Source organism: Leptidea sinapis, chromosome 37 (genome assembly GCF_905404315.1).
Source record: "Leptidea sinapis chromosome 37, ilLepSina1.1, whole genome shotgun sequence".
NCBI lineage: Eukaryota > Metazoa > Arthropoda > Insecta > Lepidoptera > Pieridae > Leptidea > Leptidea sinapis.
Window position 1 is genome coordinate 7,672,562 of NC_066301.1, and position 14,668 is coordinate 7,687,229.

At 33.4% G+C, this 14,668-nt stretch overlaps 1 protein-coding gene and 1 long non-coding RNA gene across 4 annotated transcripts in view; one reads left to right on the forward strand and one right to left on the reverse strand.

The window, feature by feature from the left end:
• The window catches only part of LOC126975745 (calcium/calmodulin-dependent protein kinase kinase 1), a 238,813-nt gene that overhangs the window by 117,680 nt on the left and 106,465 nt on the right, over positions 1-14,668 (reverse strand). For 2 of the 3 annotated variants that reach the window (XM_050823760.1, XM_050823759.1), the window contains exon 1: positions 8,129-8,393. The exons of the other annotated variant lie outside the window; for it this stretch is intronic. In XM_050823760.1, the coding sequence (XP_050679717.1) occupies positions 8,129-8,187 (59 nt within the window). In that variant the 5' untranslated portion in view covers positions 8,188-8,393. Of the gene's footprint in view, positions 1-8,128; positions 8,394-14,668 lie in introns of those variants that run through there. 3 annotated transcript variants of the gene reach the window in all.
• LOC126975803 (uncharacterized) overlaps positions 1-14,668 on the forward strand; it is a 124,174-nt gene that overhangs the window by 7,325 nt on the left and 102,181 nt on the right. The window lies entirely within an intron of this gene.

Consider the following 14,668-nt stretch of genomic DNA (forward strand, 5'->3'; position numbering starts at 1 on the left):
AGATAAATGTATAAACATTACTGTGTTTCGGTCTGAAGGGCGCCGTAGCTAGTGAAATTACTGGGCAAATGAGACTTAACATCTTCTATCTCAAGATGACGAGCGCAATTGTAAGGCCGCTCAGAATTTTTGGGTTTTTCAAGAATCCTGAGCGACACTGCATTGTTATGCTGAACGTCCTTTTTATAAAAACTTATTATTTAGTTATAATATAATCCATAAAATGCATTTGAGTATCATCTACTGCCATTTAATGCTCTGAATAAACAACTTTAAAACGTTTATTTCTATCAACATTTCCTTCACTACAGAAATTGCAATTAGAGTGGGCTATACTGTATCGAGAGACTGTAAGCTGTTGACAGTTGACAGCTGACAGTTGGCACACATCGTTATCAAGCAGACGGACAAGACTGTTTACTCGCTCTATAAGCTGCGCTTAAAGGGACCCGCTGTTTTCGCAATCATGTAGATGCAGGGGCACGCCTACCGTAATTAAGAAAATTAAAATTTTAAAAACTAGCGTTTAAAAAAATCTGGCTTAAAATCTTAAAAAAATTATACGTTTAGACAGAGTCTCTTGCTGTTAGGCAACTGATAAATACAGGCCAGGAATATAAGTTTAGTATGCGTGATAAGCTACGTCTTACACTCGAAAGTGTGCATGATTTGCTCAAAAGAGAGGTTAGTTCTAAACTCAATTTTGTTGACGTTTTCACAGCTGTCATAGTCTATCTAGACGAATAAATGATCGAGGCTTAAAATATTATGCATATACAAAGAATATAAAATTATATTATCTTATATCACTACATAACTGTTATTAAAATTAACCGCTACTGAGGTAATACTTGGATCATCATAATTAAAATATTTATAAAAACACTAGCGAACCCGACAGACGTTGTTCTGTACATCTAATATATAAAATTCTCATGTCGCGGTGTTTGTAGTTAAACTCCTTCGAAACAGCTTGAACGATTCTCATAAAATTTTGAGTGCATATTGGATAGGTCTGAGAATCGGACATCTATTTTTCATCCCCCTAAATATTAAGGGTGGTCCACGCCAATTTCTTTGACATTTTTTTTTAAATTTGTTTGATTATGAGTCAGCATTAAAAAATACATACAACTTCAAATTCTCACCCATCTACGATCAACAGTTACTTCTGTATCGCGATTTTAATATCGGCAATACAACGTTTGCTGGGTCAGCTAGTAAGCATAATATATATAAAATTCTCGTGTCACAATGTTAGTAGTTAACTTACTCCTCCGAAACGGCTTTACCAAATTTTATATGCTTATTCAGTAGGTCTGAGAATCGGCTACTATCTATTTTTCATCCCCCTAAATGTGATTGACTATGATGTGTAGTGACAATTTTTTTATTTTTATTTTATTATGATTCAGCATTAAAAAATACATACAAATTAAAATTTTCGCTCTTCTACGATCTACAACTATTTTTCTATCACGATTTTTTTATTATTCTGTTCCATTCACCAAACCGATATAGGGTTGCAAGCTGGCAATCGAATACAATAATTGTAGTACGATATAAATAAATAAATATAAATAAATAAATTCTTTATTTTGCTAGAAAACATGTAACAATGGGTGTAAGTAGTTTTAATGTATCAATGTTATCGGCCATTTCTGGCATGCAAAATTATTATTAACAAAATTCTAGTTATTATTATAATTGATTAACAAACTCTATATTTTAAGCACTTAGGTTAATTTAAATTATAATTATTATTTTAAATGTCCTACCTAATACATTAAACCTAATGTGTCAACATTTCATTTATGGAATAAAAACATTTATCTATAAGCCATGTAAAAAGATCCTTTTTAAATCGTTGGACGGGTAATACGCGTAAGCTTGGAGGGAGTTTATTAAATATTTTTATACACATGACATAGCTACATTTTCCGTAGGATGCATTATGAAATTTGTGTGCAATCACCAGTCTGTCACCGTTTCTTGTATTTCTCGGATAAATATCTCTTGCTTTTGTAAATAAATGGTCATGTTGTTTGACAAAGATACATATTTCGTATATATACATACAGGGAAATGGAAGAATACGTAATTCTTTAAACAGTGGTTCACACGAATCTAAGTAAAAAGCTCCTGTCATAGCTCTTAAGCATCTCTTTTGGGCCATGAAAGCCCTATTAGCCTCGCTAGAGTTTCCCCACAAGATTAGTCCATATCGAAGTACTGATGCGACATAACCATGATAAGCTGCCAGGACTATACTTTGTAAAGCCGTTTTACGCAATCTATATAACACATAAACATATCTATCAATTTTTTGGCATACCATGTCTACATGCTCTTTCCATTTTAGATTTTTATCTAGAAGTACTCCTAAAAATTGAACATGCAAAGCTTCTTCTATTTGGGTATTTGTATAATTTATCTTAAGGCTATAGTTATTAGAGCGGTTACTTAAACTAAATTGCATAAATGAGGTTTTTTTAATATTAACTTGAAGATTATTATCCTCTAGCCAATTTACCACTGTATTAATTTCATTATTAATTTCACTTTCATAAATGTCAATCTCATTTTTATTATTACATGTCATAATTATTGATATATCATCGGCAAATAAATAACAGTCATTTTTTGTCACACTAGGCAGGTCATTAATATAAATTAAAAATAATAATGGTCCAAGGACGCTTCCTTGCGGAACACCAAATCTATTTAATTTAAAGTTTGATTGTTGGGCAATTATGGTAGCCTTTTCGTCGATAGAATTGATCTCCACACATTGCTTACGGTCTTTTAAGTAGGACTCCATCCAGTTAAGAGCTGGTCCTCTAACGCCATTTTGCTCCAACTTATCCAACAAGATGGTGTGTGATACGAAGTCAAAAGCCTTGCTCATATCAAAAAATATTACACACGTTGGTTTTTTTGAATCTATATTTTCTGCTATTTTGTTAACCAGTTTAAATGCAGCTAATGTTGTCGACTTGTTTTTTTTGAAAGCCAAATTGTTGCTTGTTTATTATATTATTTTTTGTAAAAAAAATTGTTAAACGACCATACATTGCTTTCTCAAAGACTTTTGAAAAAATAGATACGAGTGCGATTGGGCGGTAGTTATTAAGTTGTTTTTTATCGTCTTTTTTATGTAGTGGCTTGACCACCGATAATTTTAGTGCGTCTGGGAATTCACCAGTTTCAAACGACAAATTGATTAGGTATGTTATAACTGGTACTAGTTCATCTTTGCATATTTTAATAATTTTTGTGAGAATTTCATCATAGCCTACTGCTTTAGTATTCCTCAACAATTGTATTATTTTTAATGTTTCGTTTTCCGTTACTGGATTGAGAAAAATACTACTTCCAGTTTTATTTTGATTTATACAAGGTTTCAACTTTCGCTTTGTCAGACATTTATCACTGCTGTTAGTCAAATTTATCCAATAATCATTAAAACTGTTTGCTATATCTTTAGTATTATTAATCTCATTATTATTTACTATAACTGATTCTATACAAGTGTCACTATTGTTACTTTTTGTTTCATTTTTAATAATTCTCCACGTCGCATAGCATATGTTTTTACTGTTTGCTACATAATGGGTATTACTCAATTTTTTTGATGTGGCAATACAATATTTAAGTGTTCTTGCATATTTCAAATAATTATTCTTATTGCTATCGTCTTTTTTTCTACATTTTCTATATCTTAATACTCTTTTTATTTTACAGCTTATTCGAATACCTTTAGTTATCCATTTGGGCTTTCCATTGGATTCCATATTTTTAATTTTTATTCTCGGAAAACAAAGTCTATATAATAGAGTTACTAAGGAATGAAATTTGCTAAAAGCGTTATTGAAATTTTTTTCTTCATAGACTTCATTGAACGACAAGCTTTTTAGGTAATTTTTGAATATCTCAATATTATAATTACAATAATTACGTTTGTACATAAACATAGATATTTTATTTTTAATGTTAACACTTTCGAAACTTAGAATTTGTGCTGTGTTATGGTCAGAAATATCGTAATTATGTAAAGAACCTATAGCGCCATCAATATTACTTATTATATGATCAATGCATGTGCTATTTCTCGTAGATTAATGTGTAATCTAAAGTTAAAGTTTTGCACGATTTGCTTTAACTGTTGAGAGATTTTATTACAATTCAGTGTATTAATATTAAAATCTCCTGATATAATAATTTTTTTATTCTTTTTACAGTATTTCTGAAGCACGGTTCTTAGTTTTTCAAAAAATATACTTACATCAGAATCAGGTGTCCTGTAGATACAAATGATAAACAAATTTTTGTCCACTATGTCTATCCCACAACATTCAAATGCTTTCGGTTCACACAAAGTATGTAGGTATTCTAAATTTTTTGATCCTATCCCTTGTGATGTTAATATACAAACACCACCCCTTCTTTTTATTCTACTGTAATTTGATGCTAACAGATACCCATTTAGTTTTATATTACTTTCATGCCCTTTTGGAATGAATGTTTCCGTGAAGCATAGTATGTCAATTTTATCTGTATTTTGCAGATCTTCAACCATGATTTCTATTAAGTCTTTCTTTGCTAGAAAGCCAGCAACATTTTGGTGAAGAACTTTACAAGTGCATGTTGAATTATCAATTTTTGGCACGAAAAAACAGTTTTTCCCCATTTTTGCTGTATAATTGGTAGGTCTGAGAATCGGTTGCATCAAAATTTTAATAATTGATTTTTTTAAATGTGTTATAATATGGCAATACGACGTTTGCTGGTTCAGCTAGGAATAAATAAAATTCTGTTGTTGTCTGTTTTTTTTTTATGAATTTGTCAATAATATTTCATAATATAAATAATAATTTCGTCTAAATATGCTCCCTGTTTTTATAATGAAATTATTTCACTGCAGAACTGTCGAAGTGTGCGTCAATAAATTCTTTCATAAACAATATGTCCATACAAAACGAATATTGGAAATAAAAATAATTATAAGGTCCGAAATCGAAATAAAAACTCTTATGTCTCAAGTTGGAATAAACTGCACTCCATAATCCCCATTAATTTGGGAGTTCACTGGAAACAAACATCAGTCCCGTTATTCATAATGGTCCGCTAACTTATAACAGCCGCTTAGGAGTGTTTTTTTCTCATTCTGACTTAGGTCAATAGAAGAAGACAGAGTGAGAATAAGCAATGCTTTAAGTTAGCAGACTATTATGAATAAGGGGGCAGGACACTGGATTTATATATATATAAAGATTATAAAGGTTCAATTGTTATGCAGAATTTAAGGCCTATGTTATTTATTTTGATTTTGATTAGGTTTTTTATAGGATCACTTTGTTGCCTGTCGGTCTGTCCATCTGCCTGTCTGTCAAAACCCTTTATCTCGTGAACACGCGGCTATTGAAATGTAAACTTCTTTAGCGGCGTTGAGCACTTTTCTTGGGATGGGTATAAAATGTTAAACTCCTGTCAGGACACGTAGCCTGATCGAAAATTCGTAAAATCATATTTGAATAGGTTTATGATTTTTACGCCAAAGAAGTATAACTTCTTGCGTGCATAGCGTGCATAACATAAGTATACACACACTTTTTTAAAATTATAAACACGTTTAAAATATTCCTGATGAACAAACATGTGCAGGTGTGGCATAGAATTACACTTCGAAGTAAGTAATTTATTAATAAATTTGCCGGAGTTTTATTATTGACTAGTTGACCCGACAGACGTTGTTCTGTATATAATAAATAAAATACTGTTTTTTATGAATTTCTCAAGAATTATTTTGTAAAATATGCTCCATGTATTTATAATGAAATTGTTTCACAGCAGAACTGTCAAACCGTGCGTCAATAAATTCTCTCATAGAAAATATTTCCATACAAAACAAATATCGGACAAAAACAAAATTGTTTTTTTTTTTTTATTTAATATTCTGATCACTTTCATATTTATTCACCTTTTAAACCTTCCCTGGACTTCCACAAATAATTCAAGACCAAAATTAGCCAAATCGTTCCAGCTGTTCTCGAGTTTTAGCGAGACTAACGAACAGCAATTCATTTTTATATATATAGATAGATAACACGATTTGATAAGCTGAAATCGAAGAGTAATCTATGAATATAAAATTGTAACGAATTTCCTTTGAGGCGCAATCACGCAAAATATAAATGAACGACGATTCAATGTTAATTAATTGACTGTAGTTCCATTCACCCTTTGCTAGTTTTTTATCCGTTTCTTTCTTCTTATCCTTAAATTTTTAACAGACTTCAAAAGAGTAAGCTGGTGCTTGCAATTTGGTCCAGATCTGACTTTGGCATCCATGAGAAAAATCATAAAAGTCTTAAATTTGCTATACATACGTATAGCAAATTGAATGATAAATTTACAAATAACTCAATATCGCGCCAACCCATTTCGATGATTCTTTTTTTATTGGAAAGGAAATTCAAAGATAGTTTGGTGAGAGTTTGGTTAGGCAAGTTGTTAGTTAGTGTACTTCAAATTCACTAAAAATCAAAAAATAAAACAAAAATTAACAAAAAAACAACCGACTTCAAAAACACTATTCAACAACAATAGATATAATATGCACTAAAAAGTATAAAAATAATTGCGTATTTTTATAAAATCTAATTCTAGTTACGATTATTGTAATTTTTGGTCATCCAAGATAGGCTTGTAACTATATACATAGTTATAGATGAGATGTGCTTGAGTCGTGAGGCGTGAGGAGGTGAGAGGCGAGAGCAGGTCGCGGCGGAAGGACACCGATTTGAGTACAGGAGATGTAGTGATCCTACACACCACATAATAATGATATCAAAATAAACATATTTATATATAAGCTAACTTTAAATTTAATATTTTTTTATGAAAATAAGGGACGCGACGAGTAGAACGTTCAGCTGATGGTAATTGATACGTCCTGCCCATTACAATGCAATGCCGCACAGGATTCTTGAAAAACCCCAAAAATTCTGAGCGGCACTACAATTGCGCTCGTTACCTTGAGATATAAGATGTTAAGTCTCATTTGCCCAGTAATCTCACTAGCTACGGCACCCTTCAGACCGAAACATATTCATGTTTACACATTACTGCTTCACGGCAGAAATAGGCACCGATGTAGTACCCATTATCTAGCCGGCATTCTGTGCAATATAACATGAATGAAGCAGTTATAATAACATGAATGAAGCAGAGCTTACCATGATAGGATAATCCAGCCACAACAGGTAGCGCCCGTTCACGAGCTTGACGCATGGCTCCCTTGCCTCGGCCATATTTTGGGGAATTTAACGACCCGCCCTACGATGTTGTCACAAGAACTCCGCCAAATAAGAAGCAAGACTGTGTAGTATCTACATTTAATGCCATTCGAGTCCCGCATCATTCATAAATTTCGTTTTCAAATTTTATTTGTATAATTAATTCCAGAAGTAAGGATTATCACTTTAAATAATAAAAAATTGTTTTTTAATTAAAGCCTCTTTTGGTCGACAATTTTAAAGTTTAAGAAGTTTATTAATTACCTTCAAGTAACGGGAAGTAAGTAATTAGCTATTCTTTTTACATTAAGTTATTTTGTTCGATGAATTCCAACACTTAATATTTACTTGTAATGTAAATTGCAAAGCGGTATTAGTTTACCGGTTCTCTTTTACACTGACATTGAGAATAAACGTGTTATTTTTTTTAGCATTATAATAATAAACATAGTTAAGGCTCGAAATTATTTAATATATTAAGTATTAAAACTAGGTACATAATTATTTAAATAATGTGTCTTATCAATAATTAAAATATAGTTGTTAAAATATTAATAATAATTAATTTATTATAACACTTAAATAATGAAAATATTGATAGAAATAATTACCACAAAATTAAAATTACACAATAAATGTGTCTCTCGTTTTTCCTCAGTAAATTAGGTTGTATTTACTGTGTATAAAATGCATTAGTGTATAAACTAATAAAATTATAATTAAACCCAAAGTTAATTAAAACGAGTTTTTCATTAAAAGTATTCACTTTCTTTCGCAACTATTACGTGGGTCACGTCAGGACACAACTGGTTTCTATAATCTGTACTCACCTGTCAACATTTCCCGCCATAGTTGCACTAGCTTCCGAATTCAAAACAACTCCATTCATTTTTAATCACTTAAAAACTATTTACATTCAATATTTTTAATTAAAAACCACACATAAGGCATTAAAAGCACCTTAACATTAAAACTTTTTGGTTAAAACTCTTTCGTGATATGATAAGATTTCATCAGTAGTCTCTATGCTAAGTTACATTTAGAAGACGAAATAAAAATAAAAGTAAATAAAGCATGGATAAGTACGGGTCAAACCGCCATGCGGCTGTGTTGTTAACTGCCGTACCGAGCTCTCAGCTCGAATGGCGGGAAAGATCGCTGACATAGATCAAATAATATTGTACAGTACTGGCAACCTGTTTTCGTTCTATACCTACGTCCAAGAAACATTGTTTAAGCACCTATTTAATCTGCGCGTGTGTTGCATTTTTGAATAAGTGTTCATAAGTAAAATCCTTGTAAATTTATTAATACTTACGATTGCATACTCGTGTATTTTAATACAAAAATTCTTAAGAGTCTTCTTATACAACGTGTTACAAAATACCCCGAAATATTATAAATTATCAAAGCGAAAAATTTTGTCAACCGTAGTAAGCTGTCATGACAGGGAACCAGATTATTGAACAGAAAGGCCTACGTACCTATTCTACCTAACAATGGCCTACTTTAATAGTTTTTCTATTTTTCATTCATAATATAAATGTTAACTTCCTTATTACAAGGATATCATTAAACCAAGTACTGGCTTCAAAAAATGTCAAGTTGGAAAAAATGGTTATGTGAAGGAGAGAGTTTATTCTTCTGATTGCCCAACGCTTGCCGAGATGGAACAGCGTGTTTGATCGGCTTATCATCAATAACACCGATGATGGTGCGAAATGGTACACAATGCATACCCCGACGAGCGAGGTTGTATATTGAGCAAGGCACACTTTTGAGCCGTTTCTGTAAATTTGACATTTATCAGGTTGTTTTGTTAGGTTAGGTCTTTTAAATTTTTTATCGTTCCGCGAATTTAGTAGAAATACATGTAGGTACATTTTGCGTAGTTTACTCTTTAATTTTACTGAAATAGGGTTTGCACATCGGTGAAAATAATAAGATATTTTTATTTTTTGGAGTATGTTATATAGCGTTTCTACGATCCTTAAATATTGTGAATGGACTGGTTATAAGGCCCCATTTAATCTCCTCTTGGCTATACGGGTAGTTTTGTAACATCCTGTATTATTTTAAGTATTGAACCCACTTTTAACTGAATGAAACAACACTGTCGTAATTACTTTCCTTATATTGTGTACAATGATGTGGTTTTATTAAATAGTTAAGAGACATATACTTATCACAGTTAGACAATAAGTACAGGTAAAAACATATTTTGATAGCTCTCCCAGATGAATGTGCAGTTAATGTGCAACTCTGATAAGTTTTAAGCTTGGTTTATCTCACCAACGTGTTTTGTCGGTTCTGTGAAACTAATCTATGTACAAAAAGTTGTATTAAGTTGATGTATTACAAACTGTAAGCATAATTGCATATTAGTAATATCTTATATTAGAATAATGTTAGGCTTCAAACATCAATGTGCACCAATAATTTAATGCATAATCTTAGATTCAGGATTGGTCCCCGCTGAGCTCGAACTATACACCGCACTACCTAAAAACTAGAAACTTTCATAACTAACTTTCTACTTTTTTTTAAACATTTTTTTCTTAAAATCACTGGTATAAATGTCTCTCTGTATTGATTTTTCTGCTATTTTTATTTATTTAAGTGGTAGGTTACTCATTAAAATGGTTATTTGAGTTACTTAACTTCTGGAGGAGGAAATAATAGAGATGCACACATCAATTTTTAAGTTTATCTTAAGATTTTTAGTCAGAGCTGTTAATCGGGATATCACTTGTCAATTGTTTTTTATCACACATCAAAGTTCTACGTACGCAACGAAAATAGAATTAAGTCGAAATGATTTTAGAGAGATGAGTTTTTAATGATTTTAAAAATTGTCTCTCTCCACAAGACTGTGCCGCTCTTCTTCAAAAGGCTTTTAATAGAGAAGCACTTTGCTTGAGCACCGTCAGGCGATGGTTTGCTGAATTTGAGAGAGTTCGGGTTTCTTTATATGACGAATTTCTTGAAGGGCGGCCATCAACTGTCGTCTACGAAAATAATGTGGTTACTGTTAAGCGTCTACTGGAAGAAAACCCACGGATTACCTATGAGACAATTAGAGGACTATTGGAGATTGGTATGACCAAATTCCGGAAATTTTACACGAAGAATTGAAAGTTCGGAAACTTTGTTGTCGTTGGATCCCTCATGAACTGACAGCGGAGCAGAAGCTGGCTCGCGTGGAATGGTGCTCACAGATGCTAATGAAGTACGACCACGGACATTCTAATGCTGTTTATGACATTGTCACAGGAGACGAAACGTGGATTTATTTTTTTGAACCCGAAAAAAAACAGCAATCTTGTGAATACGAGTTAGAAAATGGAAACATGCCAACAAAATTCAGGCAGGTGAGAAACGTTGGTAAAAAAATTATCGCAATTTTTACACCTAGCTTTTAGTGCATATATCTAGGGTTTTGGAATAGTTTAGATATCGGTTGTTTTTGTTTGTTAATTTTTTTCAAAGATGCTAACTATATTACGACTCGCTTTGCCACAAAGTATAGTTTCCATAGTAATATTTCAGAAAAAAGTCTGTTTATTCATATTCACCGTGACGTCAGAAAGTCAGAATGACAACATGAGGCTTAACAAAGTGTATGTTATTAAATTATACCGCACCACTCCAAACTCAAATAGAATCTATTCTCAAATCGATTCGCTGGATCGATATCAGATTCGATATTAACCTAGAAACATCCAAAATAATTGACATTGAGCTGTGCTTAGGCTAATCACATACTATGATTTTAATCTTTATAAAACACAACGTCTGACGGGTCAGCTAGTAGAGCTGACCCGTCAGACGTTGGTCTGTACATAATAAATAAAATTATTTTACTTTTTTAATTTTTATGAATTTGTCAATAATATTTCATAACATCACGAATTATTTCGTAAAATATACTCCTTGTTGTTATAATGAAATTGTTTCACAGCAGAACTGTCAAACCGTGCGTCAATAAATTCTCTCATAGAAAAAATCTCCATACAAAACAAATATTGGAAATAAAAATAATTATGAGTCCCAATCGAAATAAAAACTATCCTATCTCTCAATTTGGACTAAACTCCGTGAACGTTTATTCCGGCACTCATATACAAAAGGCATAGTCCCTGATGATGGACAAGGACTGACTCATGGAAGTCAGCCCATGTCCATCCGATCCAAAAAAAAATTTTATCAAAACAACAACCGACTTCAAAAACACTATTCCAAACAATAGATATAATATGCACTAAAATGTATATAAATAATTGCGTATTTTTATACAATCTAATTAATTAATCTAATTCAAGTAACGATTATTGTCATTAAATCATAGGCCTATTGCTATTACCTCCCTGCTCTCCAAAATCATGGAGAGCATAATTAGCCGCCAGCTCTTGGTTTACCTGAGTGTCACCAGTTGATCAACGACCGACAGTACAGCTTTCGCCATGGTCGATCAAATTGCATCGATGCAAGTGATCTTCTGGTATATCTAACACATAGATGGGCGGCGGCTATCGAAAGCAAGGGGGAAGGCCTGGCAGTTAGCCTGGATATAGCGAAGGCTTTTGATCGTGTATGGCACAAGGCGCTTCTCTCAAAACTTCCATCATCTTCGAGCTTATACAAGTGGACATACAGCTTCCTCACTGGGCACAGCATACCGGTTGCTATCGACGGTTATAGCTCGAATCCCAAGCGCGTGAACGCTGGAATGCCCCAAGGCTATGTGCTATCTTCCACAATTTCTACTGCATATCAAAGATATGTAGGACACCTCCAACAAACATTTCTATGGAGACGATAGCACGGGCGATGCCGTATACACAAGCCATGCAAGTTTCTCTAGGGAAATCGTCGAGCAGTGAGGGGAGAAACTTGTGTCTTCTATCGAGTCCTCTCTTGAGAAGGTTGCGGAATGGGGTAAATTGAACCTTGTCCAAATTAACCCCCAGAAGACTCAAGTATGCGCGTTTACCACTAAAAAACCCCGTTTGGCGTATCACTACTCTTGAACTATAGTTCCATTACAGCCTCGCCTAGTATCGGAATACTGGGTCTCGAAATCTCGAGCGATTGCCAATTCCGTGGCCATCTGGAGAGCAAAGCCAAATTGACTTCGAAGAAACTGGTCGTCATAAATAGAGCACGGAAATACTTCAAGCCTTTAGTACACACACATTCTAGCGCTGTACAAAGCGCAGGTCTGGCCACATATGGAGTATTGCTGTCATCTCGGGTCTGGCGCACCCCAGTATCAGCTCGATCCATTTGACCGCTTTTAACGCAGAACAGCTCGAATTGTCGGGGACCCAGTGGTCTGTGAACGGCTGGATAAATTGGCGTTGCGTAGAGACATCGCTTCATTGTGTGTCTTCTACCGCATTTTTCATGGGAATTGTTCCGAAGAGCTGTTTCACCTAATTCCTGCTGCCGAATTCCATCTTCGCACGCCACAAGTTAGGATATCATCCCCATCATCTAGATGTGTGGTCCTCCACAGTGCGGTTTTCAAAGAGCTTTCTTCCAGGTACTAAAAAGCTGTGGAATGAACTTCCTTGTGCGGTGTTTCCGGGACGATACGACATGGGAACCTTCGAATAAAGCGTGTATACTTCCCTAAAGGTCGGCAACGCTCCTTTTATTCCTTTGGTATTGCAAGATAATGTGGGCAGTGGTATTCACTTAACACCAGGTGACCCGTACGATCGTTTGTCCTCCTTTTCCATAAAAAAAAACAGCACTTCATGAAATAATCTACATTAAATCCAGTGTTCAGTTTAGGAGTTCACTTAGGGTGCATGTCTCGTAATGGTAAGTGAATGCTACTCTCCATACTCTCCTGCAATAGCAGAGGTATCACAGGACCGTTGCCGGCCTTTTTAGTGTTTATGTGCACGTGCAAGTGTCCCTTTATCATATCCTCTATACGAGATCACTCCTCTTATTGGCACAGCCCCATCTAGAATCCGCGGCGTCGATATATATATATATATATATATATATATATATATATAAAAGCTTGGTGTACTCAGTAAGTACTTCATTATAAGCCACTGCCTGCAACTATATAAAACCGGGTGCTAGGTTTTAAGTTTCTGGGTTAGGAAGTGACAATAAGAGGAAGATGATCACCTGATACACCCTGCCTTTATTAGTTACAATGCATTTCCGCTCAGGGTTTTCGGAGCCTCAAAATTTTGAGTTTCAAGACTCATTAGCCCTGTAAATTCACGCTTTCAAAAACCAAAACACAATAATATGCACATTAATGCTTCGCGACAGCAAAAAGGCATCATGACCGCATCCTATACCAAGAAGCCTTTATTGGTATAAGCTATTGTAAGTATAACGCAATGTTGAATGTTGACTTTATAAAACGTTAATAAATAAAAAATAAAGTCTGTAGTGTGTATACGCCCTTAGCCATATAATTGTAGAACAAACAGCAGTGGTTGTTGTTTGAGCTATAAAGTAAGCTCAGTACAAGTGAAATCAATGCAATAAAAGTCTTTCTCTTCAAATACACGCAAGAACACCTAATAATAGCATGTATTGCATTAACTATCTATCGTCCCCAAGAACAAACATTGGGCTTCGCGCGCCATTACACAGAATGTGTAAATCTTACAACAATAGTTTTCTTGAGATCGACATATTTTCGTGCTCAGACACAGTTTAGAATTAAAATTAAAATCGTTCTTATCGTTGCACCAAGTTTAGTTTTAATTAATTTCATTTGTTTTCATCTTTTGTATCAATGCGCATAATCAAATTAGTTACTTCTGTGAATGTTTGCGTTTTGTGACTGTATACCTTTGATTTTTCTTTTTGTTATTATTGTATTTGTGAAACATGTGTTAGGACGCATCTACATTTATATTTTGTATCTCTTTCCTATATTGTTCAGTTCGTGTGATGTGTTTGTTATGTTTCCTTGTAATAATAAATAAATAAACCGTTCCTATATAACTATCTCGCTCACACGATACTTCTGTAAAATTGTATGTGCCATGAAATACCAAAAATTTTAATAATAATAATAAATCCTTTATTTTGCTAGAAAACATTTAACAACACCCAGTAAATAGTTTTAATGTATCGATGTTATCGGCCATTTCTGGCATGCAAAATTATTATTAACAAAATTGAGGTTATTATTATAATTGATTTAACATTAACAAACTCTATATTTTAAGCACTTAGGTCAATTTAAATTATAATTATTATTTTTAAATGTCATTATTTAAAGACTAGAATTAATATATATTTTAAAGTCCATTTAATTTAACCTAATGTGTCAACATTTCATTTATGGAATAAAAACATTTATCTATAAGCCATGTAAAAAGATC